At 42.6% G+C, this 24,485-nt stretch overlaps 1 protein-coding gene across 1 annotated transcript in view; it reads right to left on the bottom strand.

Moving 5' to 3' along the window:
* CDH8 (cadherin 8) overlaps nt 1-24,485 on the bottom strand; it is a 590,312-nt gene that overhangs the window by 146,446 nt on the left and 419,381 nt on the right. The window contains exon 7 of the mRNA XM_030204496.1: nt 21,279-21,415. Within this exon, the coding sequence (XP_030060356.1) occupies nt 21,279-21,415 (137 nt within the window). The remainder of the gene's footprint in view (nt 1-21,278; nt 21,416-24,485) is intronic.

The raw sequence follows: 24,485 nt of genomic DNA, 5'->3' as shown, positions 1-24,485 counted from the left end.
TCCAGAAATCTGAATTGTTTCTTGAGCTGGCCAAAAGGTCTGTTCTATGATGGTGCAGATGCTCTTATGCCTCTTGTTATACTCCCGTTTTATTTGGGAGGTGGGCTATGGGAGTCATGAGTCAGATTCATTGGGGATTGCCTCTGTCACTTGTGAATGGGAATCAGAATCACAGACACGAGTGTGTATTGGCTAGTACGGTGACTTTGAGGAGGTGGGGTAATGGTTGTATGTTCTAGGGGCATCTAGAGGGAGGAAGTTTGTAGAAGATTAGGAGGGGGAGAGGTATAGTGTTTAGGAATCCCTGTACTGCTAACTTAGCAGCTGACTTCCAGTTATCTCCCATCGGTCAAACCAGTGGTAGATTCCTGAATGCTGGAGGATTTAGGCAACATGGGCGGAGCCTGGATATCAGGCACACACATCCTCAATCACCCTCTGGGCATCACACACAACCTGCATGCTCATGGACTGATATGATTTTCTAGTCCTGCAGGTATTCTCATGTGCCTGGAGGGGTCTGAGTGCAATTAATTTCAGTCTATGATGCCTATGATCAAGGGGAAGCAGTCTATGGCGTAGAACTGAGCAATGTTGTTTATTGAGTGCCTGGGTAGAGAATGACATGGGGACAAAGTTTGTCCCCATCCCCACCCCGTCCCTGTGGGTTCTGTCTCTGTCTCACCCCATCCCCGCAGGTTCTGTCTCCTGGTCCCTGCAGGTTTTGTCTCCATTCCTGCCCCACTCCCACAGGCTCTGTCTCCATCCCCACCCCATCCCTGCAGATTCTGTCTCAGTCCCTGCGGGTTCTGTCCTCTTCTGAAAAAGCCTCAAACACATGATTTTATATTTGTTATTAACAATCACAAATAGAAAACAATAATAACCACAAGCAACTATAATAAACCCTTCCCACCACCCCAACAACAGCTGACTTCTACTACCCCAAGGAACCCTAACCACACTGTTAAAATGTCAAGGGGTGCAAAATACAACTCATTCTTTATGCCCTAGTAAGGGAGAAATATGCCCTATGAATAACTGTTATGATTTTTAAATCTGTAGATGAATAATAAGTCATCAACAATCTCAGGATTCAGTCTAACTCTTCCATAGTCCTACTTGCAATATAAAATGTCTTCTCAGAAGATGTGCTGGTAGCAGGAATGTACAGGATTCCCTATGCAAATTTTGCCAGTTGTGGCCAGCACTTTTACTTGTTTTTTCAAAAAATGAAAAACATCATGGCCTGCATCGCTCGAATATAAATAACTGTCCAATTCATTAACAGCCTTCCAAGTAGAGAATGACACGGGGACAGAGTTTGTTTCCATCCCCATGGGCTCTGTTCCCAACTCTGCCCCATCCCCGCGGAATCTGTCCAAGTCCCTTCAGGTACCGTCCCCACCCCCATCCCTGCAGTTACTATGGGTTTCCTTACCTGTGTCATTCGCTACGCCTGGGCATGCAGTGGGAAAGGTAATATATTGTGAGGTGTAGATTGAGAAGGTATTGAGGAACTGGGCAAGGCAGTTGGAGATGATGGGCTGGGTGAGGCCTGCATCACCTGCTAGCACTTACTGGAAAGTGCCAGTGGCCAGAAAGGTGAGGAAGCCAGTGACTTCCAGGTGGACTGGCACAGGATTATTCTTCTGTGTCCTGGGTTGGAAGAGGGAATCTAGTAAAGCATTCCTGGCCAGTGAGGTCCAGTTAAAATTAATAATTTATACCCTGATGTTTGTATGGCAGTTAGAGAGTGTCAAGTCAAAGAGAATGTTTGTATATGTTGAGCAAAGGAGAAGGGGTAGTTGTTCACCAAAACCAATATTTGAATAAAGCTTGCTGATAATTATCAGACACCAAATTTTACTATAAACAAGTTTTGGATCCTACAGTACAACTGTTGACCAAAAAAAGACACAGAATTTTGATTAAGCATCATCCACGAGTACCTCGCCAAATAGACCATTAATGTTGATATTCAGCATGATTTAACGGCCCAGCATTGAATATCCGGGATCAGCACCGACCGTGGGACTTAGCTGGCCCCTTTGTTTCTAAGTCACGGTCAGTCCTGGAACTCCTTTCAAAGTTTCTTGATTTGTTGTTAAAGCCATTGACAATGAGGGGAAGTCATATTTTTTTAAGATACTTTGCATATTTTGTGGTTACTAATGGACTTGGCAGCTATAGAGTAGACGTTATATACTCAAAAGAAGTCCACAAAGAAGAGAAGAACAAAAACAAATCCATAAAGTACCAGAGCAGGAACTGACAACAGTGGGAATCACCAAATGAGAAGTCTGGGTGATTTGCTGTTGTCTGTTCATTTTTGGCAAACAATATACAAGGAACAGATGTTTAAAATCCACACCGCATTCGACAACGGCTGTGTTTCAGCGTGAATGCCTTCATCAGGAGTATACCCTATCTGTTTAAAACTGGTGCTCTGAAGACAGATTTTCTTTGTGATTTGGGCTTGGAGCTTCCTATTTACGTTTCACTTTACAATACAACAGCATTATGGGGCTCATTTTCAAAAGAGAAAAATGTCCAAAAAGTGTCAAAAAAGCACCATTTGGACAAATTTCTTTTCAAAACATCCAAATTGGCATTTTTGAAACATTTTATGCAGATGTCTATCTGTACATTTTATCTGCAGTGCATCCAGACCACAAAGGGGCATGTTGGGGGGGGGGGGGGCATTTTGAAGGCGGAATTAGGGTGTGCCTAACACTCGGATGTTTTACAGCCATCATGGAACAAAACCAACACATCTAGGGCAAAATCTTCAATGTTTTGGTCTACACTTGTTTTTCTAATGAATAAGACAAGAAATATGCCCTAAATGACCACTGGAGGGATTCAGGGATGATCCCTCTTACTCTCCAAGTGGTCACTGACTCTCCCCCCCCCCACTCCCCCCAAAACTGTGAATAAAAATAGTACTCACCAGCCTCTATGACAATCTCAGATGTTATAGTTACAGTGGTGGAAATAAGTATTTGATCCCTTGCTGATTTTGTAAGTTTGCCCACTGACAAAGACATGAGCAGCCCATAATTGAAGGGTAGGTTATTGGTAACAGTGAGAGATAGCACATCACAAATTAAATCCGGAAAATCACATTGTGGAAAGTATATGAATTTATTTGCATTCTGCAGAGGGAAATAAGTATTTGATCCCCCACCAACCAGTAAGAGATCTGGCCCCTACAGACCAGGTAGATGCTCCAAATCAACTCGTTACCTGCATGACAGACAGCTGTCGGCAATGGTCACCTGTATGAAAGACACCTGTCCACAGACTCAGTGAATCAGTCAGACTCTAACCTCTACAAAATGGCCAAGAGCAAGGAGCTGTCTAAGGATGTCAGGGACAAGATCATACACCTGCACAAGGCTGGAATGGGCTACAAAACCATCAGTAAGACGCTGGGCGAGAAGGAGACAACTGTTGGTGCCATAGTAAGAAAATGGAAGAAGTACAAAATGACTGTCAATCGACAAAGATCTGGGGCTCCACGCAAAATCTCACCTCGTGGGGTATCCTTGATCATGAGGAAGGTTAGAAATCAGCCTACAACTACAAGGGGGGAACTTGTCAATGATCTCAAGGCAGCTGGGACCACTGTCACCACGAAAACCATTGGTAACACATTACGACATAACGGATTGCAATCCTGCAGTGCCCGCAAGGTCCCCCTGCTCCGGAAGGCACATGTGACGGCCCGTCTGAAGTTTGCCAGTGAACACCTGGATGATGCCGAGAGTGATTGGGAGAAGGTGCTGTGGTCAGATGAGACAAAAATTGAGCTCTTTGGCATGAACTCAACTCGCCGTGTTTGGAGGAAGAGAAATGCTGCCTATGACCCAAAGAACACCGTCCCCACTGTCAAGCATGGAAGTGGAAATGTTATGTTTTGGGGGTGTTTCTCTGCTAAGGGCACAGGACTACTTCACCGCATCAATGGGAGAATGGATGGGGCCATGTACCGTACAATTCTGAGTGACAACCTCCTTCCCTCCGCCAGGGCCTTAAAAATGGGTCGTGGCTGGGTCTTCCAGCACGACAATGACCCAAAACATACAGCCAAGGCAACAAAGGAGTGGCTCAGGAAGAAGCACATTAGGGTCATGGAGTGGCCTAGCCAGTCACCAGACCTTAATCCCATTGAAAACTTATGGAGGGAGCTGAAGCTGCGAGTTGCCAAGCGACAGCCCAGAACTCTTAATGATTTAGAGATGATCTGCAAAGAGGAGTGGACCAAAATTCCTCCTGACATGTGTGCAAACCTCATCATCAACTACAGAAGACGTCTGACCGCTGTGCTTGCCAACAAGGGTTTTGCCACCAAGTATTAGGTCTTGTTTGCCAGAGGGATTAAATACTTATTTCCCTCTGCAGAATGCAAATAAATTCATATACTTTCCACAATGTGATTTTCCGGATTTAATTTGTGATGTGCTATCTCTCACTGTTACCAATAACCTACTCTTCAATTATGGGCTGCTCATGTCTTTGTCAGTGGGCAAACTTACAAAATCAGCAAGGGATCAAATACTTATTTCCACCACTGTAGGTCCATTAGAGCAACATGCAGGTCCCTGGAGTAGTGTAGTGGTGGGTGCAGTGCACTGTAGTTAGGTGGACCCAGGCCCATACCTCCCCCCTACCTGTTACACTTATGGTAGAAACTGTGAGCCATCCAAAACTCACCAGAAACCCACTGTACCCACATATAGATGCCCCTTCACCCACATGGTAATTGGTTTTGGGTGGATTTTAGAGGGCTCCGCAGACAATATAAGGGAGCAATGGTGAGTACCTGGAAACATTTATATGAAATTCTACTACTACTACTATTTAGCATTTCTATAGCGCTACAAGGCATACGCAGCGCTGTACAAACATAGAAGAAAGACAGTCCCTGCTCAAAGAGCTTACAATCTAATAGACAAAAAATAAATAAAGTAAGCAAATCAAATCAAATTAATGTGAACGGGAAGGAAGAGAGGAGGGTAGGTGGAGGCGAGTGGTTACAAGTGGTTACGAGTCAAAAGCAATGTTAAAGAGGTGGGTTTTCAGTCTAGATTTAAAGGTGGCCAAGGATGGGGCAAGACGTAGGGGCTCAGGAAGTTTATTCCAGGCGTAGGGTGCAGCGAGATAGAAGGCGCGAAGTCTGCTAAAAATGCTGGCCCCGCCTACATCCCAACGGCTTGATTTTGTACGTTTTTAACTTGTGCATTTTTTTTTTCAAAAATAGCCTCAAAAGATAAATGCACAAAGCACAAAACCTTGTTTGAAATGGTATTTTTTTAAAAAATAGACATTTTTCTTTTTTTCAAAAATGGGTAAATTTCATATCTGGATTTGGTACATTTAACTCAAAATGTCCAAAGTCCAACTTAGACGTGCACCCAACATGAGTGAATTCAGAACTACCGCCTGGCTACCATGTGACCCAGGTGGTAATTTCATGTTTTACGGGCGCCCACTACGTGTACAGGAAAATTTAAAGCGAGCGGCACTAACCGGGCAGCAATTGGAATTTTATGAGTGCTGACGATTACCACCCGGTTAACGCGTGAGACCTTACTGCTAAGTCAATGGGTGGCAGTAAGGTCTCAGGCCCAAAAATGGATGTGTGTCAATTTTTATTTTGTTGCATGTCCATTTTCTGCCAAAACAAAAGACCTTTTTCGCAGAAGCGCTGAAAAATGAACCTGCACGCATCCAATATTCACCTCTACACCAGCGCAGGCCAGTTTTCGGCACACCTTAGTAAAAGGACTATTGTGTATCCCGAGGACAGTGTTGAAAACCCCTGTTCTATGGGACTGAAGCATTTTTCTTACTTTTTTTTTTTTCTTCAACTAATTAAGAGGCACTTTTAAACTTTTACTAAACACCTGGCTTTTTAGAAGTGCTTTTCCTCCTGATTAAAGTTTGGCTGTTTCACTCTGCTTCCCAGTTTATTACTTCCCTTGCCCTTCCTGGACCCCTCCCTTCTCTATTCTTTTGCAAAGGGTTTTACGAAATTGGAACAATTGTTTCATATTTCTTGTCTAAATTCTGTAGTTCTTTTTCCTGACTTTGTTTTTGTTTTGTAAACCGCTGTGGACTACCAGTTAGGTATGGTGGTATATCAAGCACTAATAAACCACAAATCATAAGCCATAAGGTGTGCTAAGCCCTAACCTAGGTTAGCGTGCTGAAAAATGCTTATTGCAGGATGTGCCAAAGCATCTTGTGGTAATTTTCATATTTGCGCATGGCAATCACACATAAACTATTTTAAAAAATATTTTTGAGTTTGCATTGCACACAAATGGAAAGACTCCCAAACCAACAAAAAGAAGGTCCAAATCTCCCGTAAAATAAAATGAAAACCACAAAAAGGGCGTAAGATGAACCAAAACAGACCAGAAAAGGACCATAGGGAGTAAGAGCACCAGAAAAGTTTATTGGGACCCTACACGGTCCGTGTTTCGGCCAACAGGCCTTCCTCAGGGGTCCTGAATCTGACGTTTACAGATGCACCTCCGAGATACTCATGAAACAAAAAGCAAAATACCCCTATGCCCGCTACCAGACAGCACCAGCGTATTTTGCTTTTCGTTTCATGAGTATCTCGGAGGTGCATCTGTAAACGTCAGATTCAGGACCCCTGAGGAAGACCTGTTGGCCGAAACACGGACCGTGTAGGGTCCCAATAAACCTTTCTGGTGCTCTTACTCCCTATGGTCCTTTTCTGGTCTGTTTTGGTTCATCTTACGCCCTTTTTGTGGTCTTCACACAAATGGAAAGACCTGGTTTTACCTTCCAAACGCTTTTGGTTAGAAAAAGTTTGGATAATGACTGGCATGGAAAGATTAGTCTGGATACAGAAATGCAAACCCTGGAAATACTCTCTTTTTTGGGCCCCTCTTTTTCGGGCTTCTACAGCCCCTTATCTTAGCCCGTTGATAAAGTTAACTGTTACGATTTGCATACAATTTTTCCTTTTTGTTAAACATTAAGGGCCGTGTTTACTAAGCAGCACTAGAGGGATGCTATTGGTTTCAGCATGTGCATAGGAATATATGGGTGTCTCTAGCATTTAGCGTGCATTAATTTTAGGCATGCGTTAAAAACACTAGTACATCTTAGTAAACAGGGTCTTATATGATTTATTATATCTACTTGTAGTGTTTTGTGGATTGTGCTTCCCTTCCTGACCTTCTAGCTTTCATATCTGGAGGACTAGGGGGCATGCAATGAAGCTACAATGTAGTAAATTTAAAACGAATCAGAGAAAATCTTTCTTCACTCAACATGTAATTAAACTCTGGAATTTGTTGCCAGAGAATGGCGGTTTGCTTAGTGGAGTTAAGAAAAGGTTTGGAAGGCTTCCTAAAGGAAAAGTCCATAGAGCGTTATTAAATGGACTTGGGGAAAATCCACTATTTCTGGGATAAGCAGTATAAAATGTTTTGTACATTTTTGGGACCTTACTGGGTATTTGTGACCTGGATTAGCCAATGTTGGAAACAGGATGCTGGGCTCGATGGACCTTTGGTCTTTCCCAGTATGGCAATATTTATGTACTTATATGTTCTCTTCCTTTTCTGTCGCTGTTACTATTGGTTCTTATAAATACATTGGTTATTAGTCATATATTGCAGCCTTTTTGACAATACTTGTATACTTCATAATCTCCTTTATTTGATGTATTTTTCATTTGCTACATTGTTATTGTTCATATTACCATGCATTAACTGGTTATTGCTGGGTTAACATGGGTGCACTTACCATCTCATAAATAGGAGGCAATGAGTGCTCCCAGGTTAATTATTTGCAGCTGCCACACGCTCATGACATATGTTCTGCTAAAGGCAAAATCTCTATTTTACCACTGCAGTAAAAATAGTCTTTAATGAGTGAGAAAATCTACCATTGTGGGCCCATTTTACTAAGCCGCGACAAAAGGGGGCCTGCGATGGTGGTGGCGCATGTTTTTGATGTGCGCCGAGACCCCCTTTTATTGCTGCATATAAAGGTGTAGGTCTTTCTTTTCCACAGGAAATGGCCATGTGGCAAGTAAAGCACTCGCAGCGCAGCCATTTTGGGGGGTAGTAGCCCTTACCGCCACCCTCGCTAATGTGGCAGTAACCGGGCAGCGTGGCACTGCCCGGGTACACACTGATGCTAGTGCCGATAAGATGGCGTGCTGGGGGTGGGAAGTACCGCCAGGCTGCTGCGGTAACCTGGTGGTACTTCCTTTTTAGCAAGCGGTAAGCCTGCATTGGACTTACCACTGCTTTGTAAAAGGGGCCCTAGGATACACTAAGCATGCAGATTATTGCAACGGAATCTTCGCGGGCTGCAAAGAACAATTCATAAAAAAACTCCAGACTGCCCAAAATACAGCAGCCAGGCTGATATTCAGCAAACCACGCTTCGAAAATGCCAAACCCCTCCGAGAAAAGTTGCATTGGCTCCCAATCAAAGAACGGATCATCTTCAAAATCTGCACCTTAGTCCACAAAATCATGTACGGCGTAGTCCCAGGATACATGACAGACCTTATAGACTTACCAATAAGAAACAAAGTCAGATCGTCAAGATCCTACCTAAACCTGCACTACCCAAATTGCAAAGGACTGAAATATAAAACAACTTATGCAGCCGGCTTCTCCTACATAAGCGCACAACTATGGAATGGGCTCCCAAAAGCTGTGAAAACAATCCACGAGCACTTGAACTTCAGGAAATCACTAAAAACCTACCTCTTCAAAAAGGCCAGGTGAAGGTAGGTGAAGAGGCTTATGTGGGGTCGTTGTGGTAGGCCTCTTCAAAAAGGCCTACCACAACGACCCCACATAAGCCTCTTCACCTACCAACACAGCATGACTATGATCGAACAGGACAACACACAATCTTCATCCATTCCGACCCCCCACTTATATCTCATACGATCACTATACAACTTTGTATTTGTTATTCACCGACTGGGCAAACGCCTTTGACGGTACTATGTAAGCCACATTGAGCCTGCAAATAGGTGGGAAAATGTGGGGTACAAATGCAACAAATAAATAAATAAGCCCAGATTTTGCCTCTGCTTAGTAAAAGGGCCCCTAAATTATAATCTTAAAACACATAAAAATCCTGAGGTCACTATTTAGCAATGTGTCTACTATTTCAATATATCTGGATAAACTATTCAAGATATTTTAAAAAACATATTTTCAACTGGCTTGCAAGTTTAACACCAAGAGTTGCTATTATGCATAGTCACCATGACGCATGCTAACATTAACGTGCATTATTTTACCACATATCCCATTTTAATGAATTTAATTCAATTTAATGTCGGCATTTATAATCCGCTTAACCTTTACATTCAAAGCGGAGGACAGATTGGTTTGAAACAACATTCTACAATATAACATTTTAGCATATTCTTACATATGAACAAAAGTGAGTACAGCGAAACATAATAAATTTAATCACAAAGGTTTTAACAATCAATACTCATAAACAGATAAGAATGTAGACATTTAAGTAATGTCTGAGGTTCTGTATACGAGATTATCATGTCCCTGTAGTGTTTTCCTGATGACCAGGGAGGGTATTCTCTCTTTCTATCTACCCTATAGTCTCAACTTGGCCTCTCCTATCTGTTATCTCAAGTATTATTGAGTCGCCTGGCAGGTATTCATTGATATCCCATAGGGACCTTTTTACTAAAGGGTTGCCATGTGGCAACCTGGAACTACCCCGGTCCAACGCGGCTGCTGGTAGTAGTTCCACCTTGAGTACGCGCCATTTCTGGTGCTATGGAAAATAACTCTAATTCCCAGCATGGCACTGCCCAGTTACTGTGGGAGCCCTTACCGCCATCTCAATTGGTGACAGTAAATGATTCACCCCCCCCCCCCCCCCCTCATGGCCATACGGTAATCTAATCGCATGCTGTAAAAACAACATACGACCACCTAAACTTCTGGAAACTCCTAAAGACTAACCTGTTCGAAAAGGCATACCCTAACGATCCAACCTAAATGGTTTAACCCCGCAACACAACAATATAAAAGTTTGTACTAGACATAACCCAACTCTCCCTCCTTATGACCCCCAATGTGTCTATCACACTGAACATTGTTCCGCCATAACCTCACTTTGTATTTGTTCATACCGGTATTGGCGATCGCCTCTACTGTACTATGTAAGCCCATTGAGCCTGCAAATAGGTGGGAAAATGTGGGATACAAATGTAACAAATAAATAAATAAATGCCCACATCTTTTTAAGGGCTTTTTGCCCGCTGCAATAAAAGGGGCCCTGGTGAACAGCAAAAACAGCCCCCGCCACTACCGCAATGCCCTTTGTGCTGTAGCTTGGTGAAAGGACTCCAACTGTATATCAGTCTGTTGTATATGAAGTCCTAAACCTCAAGGGATAACTTATCCCTTTTAATTTGCATTAGCTATTTCTGCAGTCCTACTTAAATAAATAACATTTTCTGGAAATGTTCAGTATTGGCACTATTTGCAAAACATTTGGCTCTGCCCCTTGGAATACTTTCCAAATCTCCTTCTCCTCCTAAACTTAAAATTGTTGTCTTGAGATTGTGATGTCTGGCCAAATATTTAAGATGAGTGGTCCTGAGTTTTGAAAACACCAATTTCTGTGGCTAACTTCAAAGTTAACTGATCAATCATTTTCAAAATCATCTTCCCTACTTTTATGAATAAGCAGGTCTTGCCAAAAAAGCTTGAATCAAAACTAGGGAACAGAACAATAATGCATAAAACTGATTATTAACTCTGGAGTCCTTTTACTAAGCTGTGGTAAAAAGTGCCCTTATGTGCCCACACACGGGTATTTCCTGTGTGCTAGGGTCATTTTTACTAAGGTGCACTAAAAAGTGGCCTGCAGTGGTGTACATGCATGCATTGGAAGTGCACAGGTTTATTTTTCAGTGCACCTGCAAAAAAGGCCTTTCTTTTTGGCCGAAAATGGATGTGCGTCCAAATGAAAATTGACGCGCGTCCATTTTGGGCCTGAGACCTTACTGTTGCCCGTTGACTTGGCAGTAAGGTTTCACGCATTAACCGAGCAGCAATTGTCAGGTCAGTGTACTTACAATGCCGATTACCGCCCGGTTAGCACCGCGTGCCAGAAATTTTCTGGCACTAGTGGGCGCACACATAAAAAATGAAATTACCACCAGGGCACACATTGGACACACGTAGGCACCTATGTGGCTTAGTAAAAGGGTCCCTAATACCATAAAAATGGCCTTTTCCTATTTCTTGTGTTAATGACCATGAGTTAAACTACTATAATAAAAAGCACCTCCAACGTTCTGAAGCTGACTCCGTGGCAGTGAAGGGTTTGTAGAGTTCGTGCTGGCTGTCACCATCTCTCTCTGTCTCACCCTCGCATCAAAATGTGATGACGTCAAGGGCGGAACAGTGAGAGGGAAAAGCACGTCACACGCATGAGGGTGTCGTTGTCCCTCCCTTCCTTCCAGTTCCAGGCCCCCTCCCTCCGATTTTTAAAAGTCATCTTCACTTACCAAGTCAGGGTTACGGCGGCCAGCAGCACCGGCAAAACGCGTGCAGGCTTGGCCCTTCTCTCTCTCTCAATTGTGGTCCTGCCCTCATTTCCTGTTTCTGCAAGGGCGGGACCACAGCTGTGAAAGAGAGAGAAGGGCCGAGCCTGCTCGCGTTTTACCGCTGCTGGCCACCACCGTAACCCTGACTTGGTGGCAGTGAAAGGTTTTTTCTACTCAGTTACTGCAGGGTTAGTGTGGGAGTCCCCTACCATCTCCTACTTAGAAGGCAGTAAGGGCTCTCCCAGGAAATGGCCATGAGGCAAGCATATACTTACGCACAGCCATTTCCTTTTTTTCACAAAAACATCGCTGCGTTAAAAAGGGCCTCGGCATGCGGCAAATCCTTGCACCGAGGAAACCGCAAAGCTCCTTTTACTGCAACATAGTATAAGGGCCCCAAATTTAGGACAGCAAAACAGTTTCCCTAACTTTATGCGATGAGTTAACCTGGCATTGGTTAACTTCCAGGTCAGCAGCCATACTTGGTTATGTTGGCACTGAATATCCAGGTTAGTTTTGCTCACGGCAGAAAGCAGCTTGCTACAGGTTGAATTTCACCCCCTGAGTATTTAAGACCTTACATTCTGAAATATTGGTTTCCTGTTAAAAATATAATGGGGAAAAAACATGCTATAGCATTAAGCTATTTCAGCTGTAGCTTGATCATGCTAAGTTCCCACAAAGCTAAAGCTTTATAGTATGAGTCAAGCAATCTGGTTTCCTTTGTCTCTTTTGTCTTTCCTCCTCATTTTACTTCCACATTAAGCAGCCCTTTTCTTGACTGTAATGGATGAGAAGAATTCAAGGTGATCACTTAAACTTCCGTTTCAGATTCTGAACATCTCTTTTAAGGTGATTGACAATCCATAACAGAACATTTTCACAGTATAGGGAGAGAGAAATCATGTTTAATGTGAAAATGGTAAAGTAAGCATAGACAAATAGTGTGTAGCACAAACAATTGCAAAATAGAAGGATAGATTGAAAAAAAGTGTGGGTCAATGAAATCTACCATTCTTGTAATTAGCTTACCAAAATTACCATATGTAGAACTCTAGATGAAGAAAAGAGAACAGTTTGGAACTAATTCATTAAGGGTCCTTTTTCAAAGACATATTTTACAAAATTGGAAATCTGTGCATCTATGGAATGTTCACTTTTGGTGGAATACAGTTCTGCAACATCAGAAATTTGAGTTTGCCATGACAGAGAAGTTCGAACAACAATCTCTACCAAAAAAGTCTGGTCGCCAGTGGAGAACTACCTTCAATCCTGTCAGCTTTAATATTGGCCCTATGAAAGAAACTTATGTATCAGACACCTGGACATTTTTCTCTCCTATTTCCCTTCCCCCCCTTATTTTCCTTTTGTTCCTTAATCCATTTATTTGCTGTCCCTAGTTACTGTTATATATGGAAAACCAATAAAATATTTTGGAAAAAAAAGGGTCCTTTTTACTAAACTGCGGTAAAAGGGGCGCTGCGCTAGCAGCAGAGGCCATTTTTGCAGCAAGCTAAGGCCCCTTTTACTGCAGCGGGTAAAACCCCTGAAAAAAAGAAATGGCCATTCAGTAAATTTGCACTTACCACATGGCCATGGTGGCAGGAGCACCCACTGAGGTGGCGGTAAGGGCTCCTGCACTAACAAGGCAGCACACGGTGCTGCCCAATTACCGATGGGTAACCCCCTGCGGTAATATTTTTCTGGAATTTCTGGTAACACACAGTAACAATCAGTTTCAGGGTTTTTTTTTCCCTGTTGTTTAATCTAATCTAATATATTAACTATATATTCCTCCAAATCAGCCAAGCAGGGGTTTAAAATGGATCAGAAGTACAAAACAGATTGGCATATTTGCTGGGAATTAGAAATCATATGAATATAAAATATATTCAGCTTCAAGATGATTAGAAAAAATAAATAAGAATTATTTATTCAACAGTTTGTTGAATGATAAAGATTTCAAGTGGTGATGAAAAGGAAAAAAAAACCAGAATCTGCAATCTAATGCTTCTAGGTAAACTGTTCCAAACACTTGCTGCTTAAAAGCCAAATAAGCTATCATGAATTTTTTGTAGCATAGGCCATTAATTAAAGGGAAGAAAAACCCAAACAATATTAACGTATCTTTGGATCGAGTATACCTTTTAAGCTCTAGAAAAGATAGGTGTTTAAACAATGATTCTGGAACTAAGCCCAAAAAGCTTTTATATGCAAAACCTCCTAACTTAAATGCAATACAAGATTAAAAAAAAAGGTTTACCAGACCAGTGCCATTGTCACTCCATTCTGCTCCTGAGAGGCATCAGTCCATACCTTTGTGTGTGTATATATCCACTCAAATCAAAAGCAGTGCAGAAACTCACATATCAAGGAGCAAAAAACTGCGGCAATCAATATCAAAAGAATACACCACTTTTTTTTTTTTTTTTAGCATTTATTCTGCCCACAGTGCAACAAGTAATCATAGATCAAAAACCTCCTGATTTGTTTTAAAATTTAAAAATGTTTTTTTAATTGGCACCTTATAAGCACTACTCGCTAACAATAACGCACAAAGGCTCCCTTTTACTAAGGTGCGCTCATGTTTTTAGCGCTTGCTAAAATTGTGGACACGTTAAACAATAGAGATGCCCATAGGAATGCATTGGCATCTCTAACGTTTAGCGCGCCCACAATTTCAGCGTGCTAAAAACGTGAGCTGGTCTTAGTAAAAGGGGGCCAAAGATTACCAAAAAGTAAAACTTGAGTAGGACAGTTTGTGTAATCAGTGGCTCCATCCCAGCAGAATAGCTCAAAGCAGTCAGCTTCATCAGAAAACCACATTCATGGCCATGCTCATTTCTGACTCGCTGGAGGGTAGTCATTCCACTGTTAGACTTCAATAGTTTTACTTTTGTTTTAATTTTATTTTTATCACATTTACAATATATTTCAAGTACAACTCTTGAGATAGCAAAGATGACTAATAAAGGAAAATAGTTACTACATACATAATGAAATCAAATCATGATCTTATGCTCATCTTTAGTCCACAATATGGAGGCAATACAAACTATATATCAGGAAAACTTATATTACTATTTAGCTTAAGAAAAAGGTGGCAGAAAAGAGGATCAAGTGATTTTTAAGTTCTAAGGCGTAGAAGTTATTACAGGTCTTGGTTGTGGTACATGTGAGCCAGTTAACTTAGCTTCCAGAAAAGAATTCAATTGCTTAGAATCAAAGAAAATATATTTAACAAAATTTAACTTTATAACACATGGGCAAGTCACTTAACCCTCCATTGCCCATGGTACAAAATAAGTACCTGAATATATGTAAACCACTTTGAATGTAGTTGCAAAAAACCTCAGAAAGGCGGTATATCAAGTCCCTTTGTTCGTTATTGTTAGCACTTGAAGTAGTGTAGTGAATAGTGCTAATAAGATGGCAACTAATTTTTTTTTTAATTACAAAAAATGTCAGGAGGTTATGTGTTGCACTTTGGGCAGAAGAACCGCTAGAAAAAAGGGCGGTGTATTCTTTTGATATTGATTGCCGCAGTTTTATGAGGTCTTTTTTCCTCCTTGATATGTGAGTTTCTTTACTGGTTTTGATTTTAGTGGTTTCCTAGTATTTTCAGCGAAGTGGATCTGAGTTTGGTTCATACTTTGCATATGTATATATCCCCAATCAATTGATCCTACTTACAGGACCCTTTTACAAAGCGGACGTAAGCCCAACGTGAGCGCCGGTAGTAATTCTAGCCCTAGTGCGCACCATTTCCCGTGCTGGGGAAAATAGGGTTGCATTCACGGTACTAACCCGGCAATAATCGGGCAGCACCGCTGAGTTAGTGGTGGAGCCCTTACTGCCACCTCAATGGGTGGCGGTAAATGCTCCCCCTCGAATGGCAAACAGACCCCGCTGCTAGCGCAGGGCCCTCTCTACTGCAGCTTGGTTACAGCACCCATTTGTGTGTAGAGAGATGTTCTACATGTATGAGTTTTTTGTTAAATTACCCTCAATGAAGGCAAAACTATGCAGCTCTTTTACTAAAGTTTATTAGGTATTGCAGTTACTGTGGCTTAGAGGCCCCTTTACTAAAGCAATGATAAATGCTAAGAACCCTTAGATATAAGATGAGCTTTTTAGCATGTAGCTTGCGCTAATTCTGTTAGCGCATGATAAGCTTTAGCAAAAGGGCCCATTACTGCAGAAAATTGACGTGTGCATTTTTTTGCAAATCTGGGGGCCCTTTTACAAAGGTGCGCCAAAAAGTGGCTTGTAGTAGTGTGAGCGCGTGTATTGGACGCACGCTGGATCATTTTCCACCGCAACTGGAAAAAGCTTTTTTTTTGGGGGGGGGGCAAACGAGTGTGCAGCAAAATTAAAACTAACCCACGTCTGTTTATGGCCTGAGCCCTTAATGCCACCCATTGACTTAGCAGTTAGGACTCCCGTGTTACCCGTATAGTAACCGTACAGCGTGCGCCAATTGCAGATTACCTCCAGGAATGCCCACGCAGTAGAAAATAGAAAATTGTTTTCTACTGTGGGTTTTCGGTGTGCACCAAACTTGGAATTACCACCAGGCACACACGCTAGCTGGTTGGTAATGGCGATTTGACGTACACTGCACGCATGTAGGTCCTTACGCACCTTTATAACAGGGCCCCCTAATGTAGCAACTATTGGGGTTTCACTCAGTATTTTCCACTACAGGTACTCTACTAACTTTTGCATTAGTATGTGGCACTCGGGTTGCAATTAGCGTGGAAACACTAACTGCAGAAGTGGGAGCTATGTTGTGATATATGCCACATGCTATTTACAAAATGCCTTCTATGCCCATTTCCTGCCCATACCCCTAATGTCCTTAGGACCCTGTTTAATAAGCAGCGTTATAGGCGCGTTAACATTTTTTAACGTGCGTTAACCATGTACAAGTCTACAATATCCCTACAGGCACCTACATGGTTAGCACGCGCACTAGGTTTATGTCACAACTATCAGGAATGGTGAGCCCTTGAACCAAAGCTGGAGCTTTGGCAGACAAATCACCTGGGCTGGCACAAGCAGGAATCAGAACAGACTGGACTAAGATAAACTAACAGACTCAACAAGGCAGGACAGAGGTAACTAAACACAATAGACAAAACATGGAGCGGATCCAGATGAGGCAAGGAAAAGAAGGCAAAGGGGCCAGAACTGGAACCCAGACAGGACAAGGCAAGACTCGGAACTGGATTAAAACTGGGACTGGGACCCAGAAATACAAGGCAAAGCAACACACAAAAGTAGATTAAAACTGGGTCCAGAAAAGGGCAAGACAAGGACAAAGCAAGAAGTGGATCCGGACAGGACTAGACTGAAAGAGACAAAACAAAGCACAACTAGACAGGCAAGACAGGGCAGGAGCTAGGCAACAGAATAACAGAAGCAAGACAATACACAAGGCAGGAACAGGATTCAGGATACTCAAACAGGATTCTCAAACAGGCTTGGCTGGAACAGGATTCAGGATTCTCAAACAGAACGGACTTGGCTTGACTGGAACCAGATTCTGAGATGGTAGAACTGGATGCTGGAACAGAATTGCCTTGACTGGAACCGGATTCTGGAACAGGCTTGGCTTGACTGGAACCAGATTCTAGAATGGGCTTGGCTTGGCTGGAACCAGATTCTGGAACAGGCTTGGCTGGAACCAGATTCTGGAACGGGCTTGGCTTGACTGGAACCAGAGTCTGAAAGGGACTTGGCTTGACAGGGAACAGGATACCGAAAGGGACATGGCTTGATAGAGAGCAGGGACAGAACTAGCTCAAACACATAACAGGGGCAGAACCTGGCTCAAACACACAACAGGAACAGAACTTGGCAGAAACAGAGCTCAATAGCCAGGAAGCAAACATAGTAGGCAAAGGATTAAGCAGACTAAGGGAAGACAAACAAACAAAGAAGCAATGTGCTTACCAGCATCCACAGCTGGAAAGGGAGAGGACAGGTAGATTGTGAGGCAGCAGACCCAACTGCATAGCAGTGAGGTAATTAGAGATAATGCTGGCTTCTACAGACTCTCAGAATTAACAGACAAGAACCACACACACAGGAAACAGAACAGGGAATACAGAAACAGAGTTGGCTAAACACAGAGCTTAACTATAGCAAGAGAGTCAAAAGTAGGGCTAGACTAAAAACAGGATCCAAGGGTAGAGTCAAACAGATACAGACACCAAGGGAAACATAGCACAAACCTTCAGGAGCAAAACACTCAGGAACAAAGTCAAGCATGGATATGATCTAAACAGGTAACACAAGATTAAGAGACCTCTTGCAAAGGCCACGTAGGAAAGCTCCCTGGGTCCTTATAAAGGAGTAGACTGATGACGTCACAAGTAGGAAAAGAAGCAGAAGCAGGGAGACCAAAGCGAGGCTTGGTTTACAGGAAGAACAAACACTAGAAAATGAAGCAGACTGGAGAGGTCACAGAGCTAGACACAGAGAAACAGTAGGTCTGAACACAAGGGGACAGCCACAACCGTGACAGTTTAGGTGTGCTAAAAACACAAATGCCCCTTAGTAAACAGGGCCCTCAATGTATAGCTTAGAGTGGTAACTATGAAAATACCGTATTTGTGTAGCAATGGCTACCGAGCACTAAACCGTCTGCTAAGTGCCTAACATACTTTAGTTAAAGGGCCCCTATGTTATTAATCATGCTGTCATCATAACCTAGCAAAACAAAAGTATAGATAGATACTGTATTTGACTTATATAACCATAAACAAGCATACCCCACATCCATATACAGCCCACTGTCACAGTTGTGTCCCGGTTCCTGGCTTGCAATCACCTCGGGTCCCGGGGGTTAGACCCGGGGAATGCTGCGAATTGATGGTTTACCATTTCCCATGTTCCAGAAGATATGTTGGTCCGGTCCGGATCTTCCAGCCCGCCAGATTATTTTGGGAGTTTTTTGGAACTAAGCAGTACCCGTACCGGGTGAACTCCCTTGTGGGCTTCCTTTATTAACCACCTGGGAAGGTTCCTAGTTGCCTTGCAACAGAGGTCCTCAGAGGAGTTTCCTTTGTTGGAGCTCGTTTGCAGTGCTTCTGAGGTTTTCCTGTTTTAGGTTTTGACCCTGCTTGTTTGCTGACTTATTCTTCTGACTGCTGCCAGCCCAGACCCGGCTTGTCTTATGACTTACTCTTCTGACTGCTGCCTGCCCAGACCCAGCTTGTCTCCTGGCTTACTCTGCTGCCGGCTGCCTGCCCTGCTACAGCCGGGTTCCTGGTTCCTTTAGCCTGTTGGTCCCTGCAACTCTGCTTTCCTGCCCTGTCTGGTAAGTCCTGCCGACCGCACGCACTCTGGGGCTCAACCATTGAGGAATGGTGGTTAAGTGCAGGTGAAGTTTGGGCTATTCTCGGTCCTGTTGGTGTCTGCCTGAGCTGCCTGGGCGGCAGCCTTTGTCGGAGTGTTCCGGCCGAGGGTACCGGGAAGTCTGTTCTGCCTGTCCTGTGTTTGGGTGATGCTCCTGCTGCTGCTGCTCCTCGGCAGTGGCCCAAGGGCTCACTAATCTAGAAGTTCCGTTAGAAGCGTGACACCCACAGGAAAAAAAAAACTAATTTTGTAAATACAATCGTATATACCCCACACCCATGTATACCCTGCATTTACTGCAATAAAATGTTAAATTGTATATTACTTCTATTGAAAAGCACTGATTTTGTAAATAAATTTGTGTATAACCTGCCCTTGTGTATAACTCGCACCTCTTGCAAAACAATGTAAAGTCGTGCTAACCCACAGGTTATATACGTGAAAATGCGGTTGATAGTTATTGGAATTGGAATTTCCATGTCAGAATGTTCACAATTGCAAAACTATTCTACAAAAGTTTATGTTAGGCCTTTTGTAAAATACATAGAACGTCAGCAAATATGCATGTATTTTCTGGCATGTATAGGAAAAGCAGCAACTTTGAAAGGTTAAAAATAGAAACTAAAAGAAGTGTCATGCAGCAGCTTCTATATGCAAGTAACGGCACTTAGAAGCACAGTCTCTTGAGCTCAGAAAATTGCACCTATAAGTGGCAGCAATTTAACTTTCAATGTCTTCAAATGATTTTTTTTTTACACATTAAAGGAAGAAAGAAATAAAGAAAGAGGGATTAAGGAGATTTACTGTCTTAATCCCTCATGTAAAACCCTGGTCAAAACATGAATTTTTCAGATATTCTATGTGCTTCTAAACTGGTGCAGAACCCAATGGAGAATTATACATATGTACATTCATATCTGAAAATGGGAACATGTATATAAATGTTGGTCTGCCGAAAACACGCCTCATCGATTTTTTTTCTTCACCCTAACCATTCCCTCATATGACTAGTGGCTTTCTGAAACCACCATTTACACGTATAGTCTCTCTATTTACACCTGTACATGCTTTTAAAATAAAAATCTTGTCGTTAAAAACAATATGATGAAATATTCCTTCAGCTGTTTTTCATAACTGTGGACAATGCTTTAGATGTTTGCAATTCTATACTGTCTATACTAGATTGGATGCCCTTTATTTAAATGGTTTGCCTGACTATCACTGAGTACACAAGATGCACATTTCAAAAGCAATCGTTTCACTATGCAATAATGGAGGATTTCTTCTTTTTTTTAAAATATAAACTACTTTTTTCACAGTTCTTATAATATATGACTATGCAACGTACCGGTGCTCTAAGGACTTGCTCTGATGGCATAAGAATGGTACATTGTTAATAGGAGACAAAGAAGTGTTCACCCTTCATGCTCCTGTTAAACTGACTTACAAGCGATAATTCTACATATATACTGCATAAAACCTACTGATTAACCTAGAATACGACATTTGGATGAATACAGATAAGAACATGGAGAGTCCTAGATGTCTGCATAGCTTAATAAAGCTCCCTCAATGAAGTATGGTATGCTCTGCTGAAAGTGGCAGATAGGATAACAGAAACGTAACAGATGACAGTTGATTTATATTAGAAAGCCCGTGGATACCTCATACTATTCATCAAAACCCCGTAGCAGACAATATAAAAAGCACATATTTTGAGGTCCACCTAATATTCTTTTTTTGCTGAATGCATATAATTTTGGACATTATTAAAATCTAGGGCTCCTTTTACTAAACGGACTTACCGCTCATTATAATGGAAGTACCGCCGGGCTACTTCAGCAGCCTGGCGGTATTTCCCACCCCTACCGCGCCGTCATTTATTTTATTTTGTAGCACCGGACTGTACCCAGCGGTAATCGGGCAGTGCTGCGCGCTGCCTAGTTACCGCCGAGGTAAGTGCAGGAGCCCTTACCGCCACCTCAGTGGGTGATGGTAAGGGCTCCCCCCTCCCCAACAAAATGGCCACTCGGCAAGTGCTTTACTTGCTGCCCGGCCATTTCATGCAGGAAAATGAGACCTTCTCTTTTACCAGCTGCGGTAAAAGGGGGCCTCAACGCGCATGTAAAACACGCACCGACGCCAGTGCTGGCCCCCCCTTTGCCGTAGCTTGGTAAAAGGGCCCCCCTAGACCTTCTTGGTGGTCAGTGAAGCCTGCGTAAACTTCGTGCTTTTACAACATTTGACTGAAAGGAAACAAGACTGCAATGAACAGATATAGGAAGCAAAAAACAGATATACTTACTAATCTCTGTTGCAACGATTGTTATGTTGTGCCACACATTTGTTTCTCTGTCTAATGGTGTTGCCAAAGTGATTTTTCCATCTTCTGCATTTATGTTGAACTGTCTTTCAAGGTCCGTGTGTCGATCAATGGAAAACCTATAAAATGGACATCCTTGTAATCTACCATAGTAAATTTCTATGATTCCTATATACTCTAGCAGACTTTAAACAATCCTTTCAGAAAAGTTATAATGGAATAGATATTCAGCTGGCGGGACTTGGTGTTTTGCTGACTGCCGCTGGTTTTGTGTTTGGATATTCAATCCTAGGCCATGTCCAGGCTCCGTCATTGAATATCTGGGCATACATGAGCGGACAAAACATAGCCGGTTTAGTGCGACATTCAGTACTTAAGCGACTATGGTGAACCACATAAAGGGCCCTGTTTACTAAGCCGCTCTACAGACATGCTAACTTTTTAGCACGCACTAAAAATTAGCATGCGCTAATGCTAGAGACACCCATAAGAATATATGGGTGTCTCTAGCGTTAGCACATGCTAAAAGGTTAGTGTGTTTACTGCGCGGCTCAGTAAACAGGGTCCAGATATAGGACTGTGCTTTATATGGTTCTATTTAGGCCATTTCTAGCCGGTTATGTGCAGAATGTTAGTACTTGATCAGATAAGGGGCCCTTTTACAGAGCAGAGGGCTTACCGCTCGCTCTTCTGGGACTACTGCAGGCTGGTGGTAGTCCCACCCCGAGATCATGGCTGTGCAGTGATAACCCAGGAGTAATTGGGCACTTATGGAACATGTAGACAAACATGGTTTAATGGGACAGAGTTAGCATGTGCTCAGCCAAGGGATGTCTTGCCTTACCAATTTACTTTATTTCTTTGAAGGCATGAATAAACATGTGGATAAAGGTTAGCCGGTTGATGTAGTGAATCTAGATTTTCAGAAAGCTTTTGATAAAGTTCCTTATGAGAGACTCCTGAGAAAACTAGAGTCATGGGATAGGAGGCAGTATAACTTAATTGGCTTGACAAGCCAATCAGAATATTTAACTGCACTTAGCAAGCAATAATGAGCACTAATTGGCAAGAATTAGAATTTATACGCATAACTCACTAAGCGGATTCTGTAATGAACTGCGCCTAAATTCTAAAGCACGCAGCTCAAAAGAGGAGTGGCTATGGACAAGGAAATAGGTATTTCATGGGCGTTCCAAAGTTTACACACGTTGTTATAAAATATAGCTCACTGCGAGTAAATCTATACCTCAGAATTTATGCCACATTTTCATTGGTTTAAATGGGCATGTGTAGTTTTAAGCACTGGGATATAGCTAAGTGTATTCTATATAGCGTTCCTACATCTAGGTGTTGCTTATAGAATACACTTTGTCATAAATGTTTACCGCGTGGATTTTTTAGGCATAATATATAGAATCTGTCCCTATGTGCTAATATTCAGCCGAGATAGCCAGTTATCTTGCGCTGAATATTAGCGCTTAACCGGCTTCAGGCTATTTAACCGGGCAGGAGCCATTCCTGGTCAATTAAATAGCACTGAATATCAGTTGGATAATATTTAAGCTCCCAAATTAGGATGAATTTTCAGCTGAAATCTTAGGGGCCCTTTTACTAAAGTGAACTAAATTTTAAATTCAGCACACTTTAAGGCAGAAAATTAACATGCACTAAGTACATAAACTAACATGGTACCTAGTGTGGACATGTCCAGCATATAACCCAGGGATGGACAACCTTGGTCTTTGAGAGCCACAACCCAGTAGGATTTTATAATTTCCCCAGTGAATATGCATGGGATCTGGAGGCAGTGCATGCAAATAGATCTCATGTATATTCATTGGGGCAATCCTGAAAAACCAACAGGGTTGTGACCCTTGAGTATGCCCACCCCTGATGTAGCCTACAGTTACTGCAATAAAATACCCATTGGTCCATCCTATGCAGCTTGCAATTAGCATAGAAGCACTTAGGGAACAATTTTATAAATGGTGCTCAACAATGGACACTGGAAAAGATTGACACTAACCCCCCTGTTTACTAAAGCTTAGCTTGCGTTATCTGCAGCAGGGCCCATAGGAATAAAATGGGCCCTGCTGCAGATAACGCAAGCTAAGCTTTAGTAAACAACCCCCTAAATGCTATTCTATAAAGGGTACACACCCGTTATAGAATAGTGCTGAGCACCACTTCCTATGCCCAATTCTGTGTGCCAGACTTACGCCTACTGAAACCTGCTGTTAGATCCCAGTACCCAAGTTGGTCAAGGAGACCAATTGTTCTATATCACTGTATGCAACTTTTTGGAACATCCTTGACCTCCCCATGCCCTTCCCATGGCCGTGCCCCCTGTGGGGTTGCATACTATAGGATGTAGGTGCCCAGTGTTACAGAACAGTGCAGCCAGATGGAAGTACAAATCCTAATTGTTGGCAATTATTGTCAATAGTTGTTTGTTAGCATCCAATTATTGATGGTTAACAGCTCATTAACAAATTAAGTTGTGCATACATCTCAGAAGTGCACCCAAATTTGGGCGCCCAAATCTGGGTACCAGATATAGAATGAGGGTTAGTGTCTCTTATTTAGAAGGCAGTAAGTGGTCCTGTGCTAACTGCATGTTAGTCAGTGCCTGCATGTTCAATGCGAAACAGTCTCCAAGCCTATTCTTCACCCATACTTTGCCTAGTTCTGCCCCTTTAAAAAATGGCCTTAACACGACTTCCTGTACACTAAGGGCTAGGGGGCCCTTTTACTAACCTGTGTAGGTGCCTATGCATGTCCTAGGTGTGCAAATTTGTAACTACCACCCAGCTACCACATGGCCCGGGCGGTAAATAGTGTGTCAAATGTCCGAGTGGGTGCACACCTGGGAAGCAGTGACCATCAAATGGTTTGGTTTGATATGACGGCTGAAGTGGAGGGCGGCCACTCTAAACTCAAAGTCCTGGATTTCAAGCATGCTGACTTTAGAAAAATGGGGGAATACCTGAGGATGGAGCTGATGGGCTGGGAAGACGTACAAGAAGTGGAAGGACAGTGGTCCAGGCTGAAAGAAGTAATAAATAGGGCCACAGACCTTTATGTAAGAAGAGTAAATAAAAGCAAGAGAAAAAGGAAACCAATATGGTTCTCCAAGCAAGTGGCTGAGAAAATAAAGGCTAAAAAGTTAGCGTTCCAGAAATATAGAAA

This window comes from Microcaecilia unicolor, chromosome 5 (genome assembly GCF_901765095.1).
Source record: "Microcaecilia unicolor chromosome 5, aMicUni1.1, whole genome shotgun sequence".
Lineage (NCBI taxonomy): Eukaryota > Metazoa > Chordata > Amphibia > Gymnophiona > Siphonopidae > Microcaecilia > Microcaecilia unicolor.
The sequence above is the reverse complement of the archived record's forward strand: the minus strand, read 5'-3'. Positions and strand labels throughout refer to the sequence as shown.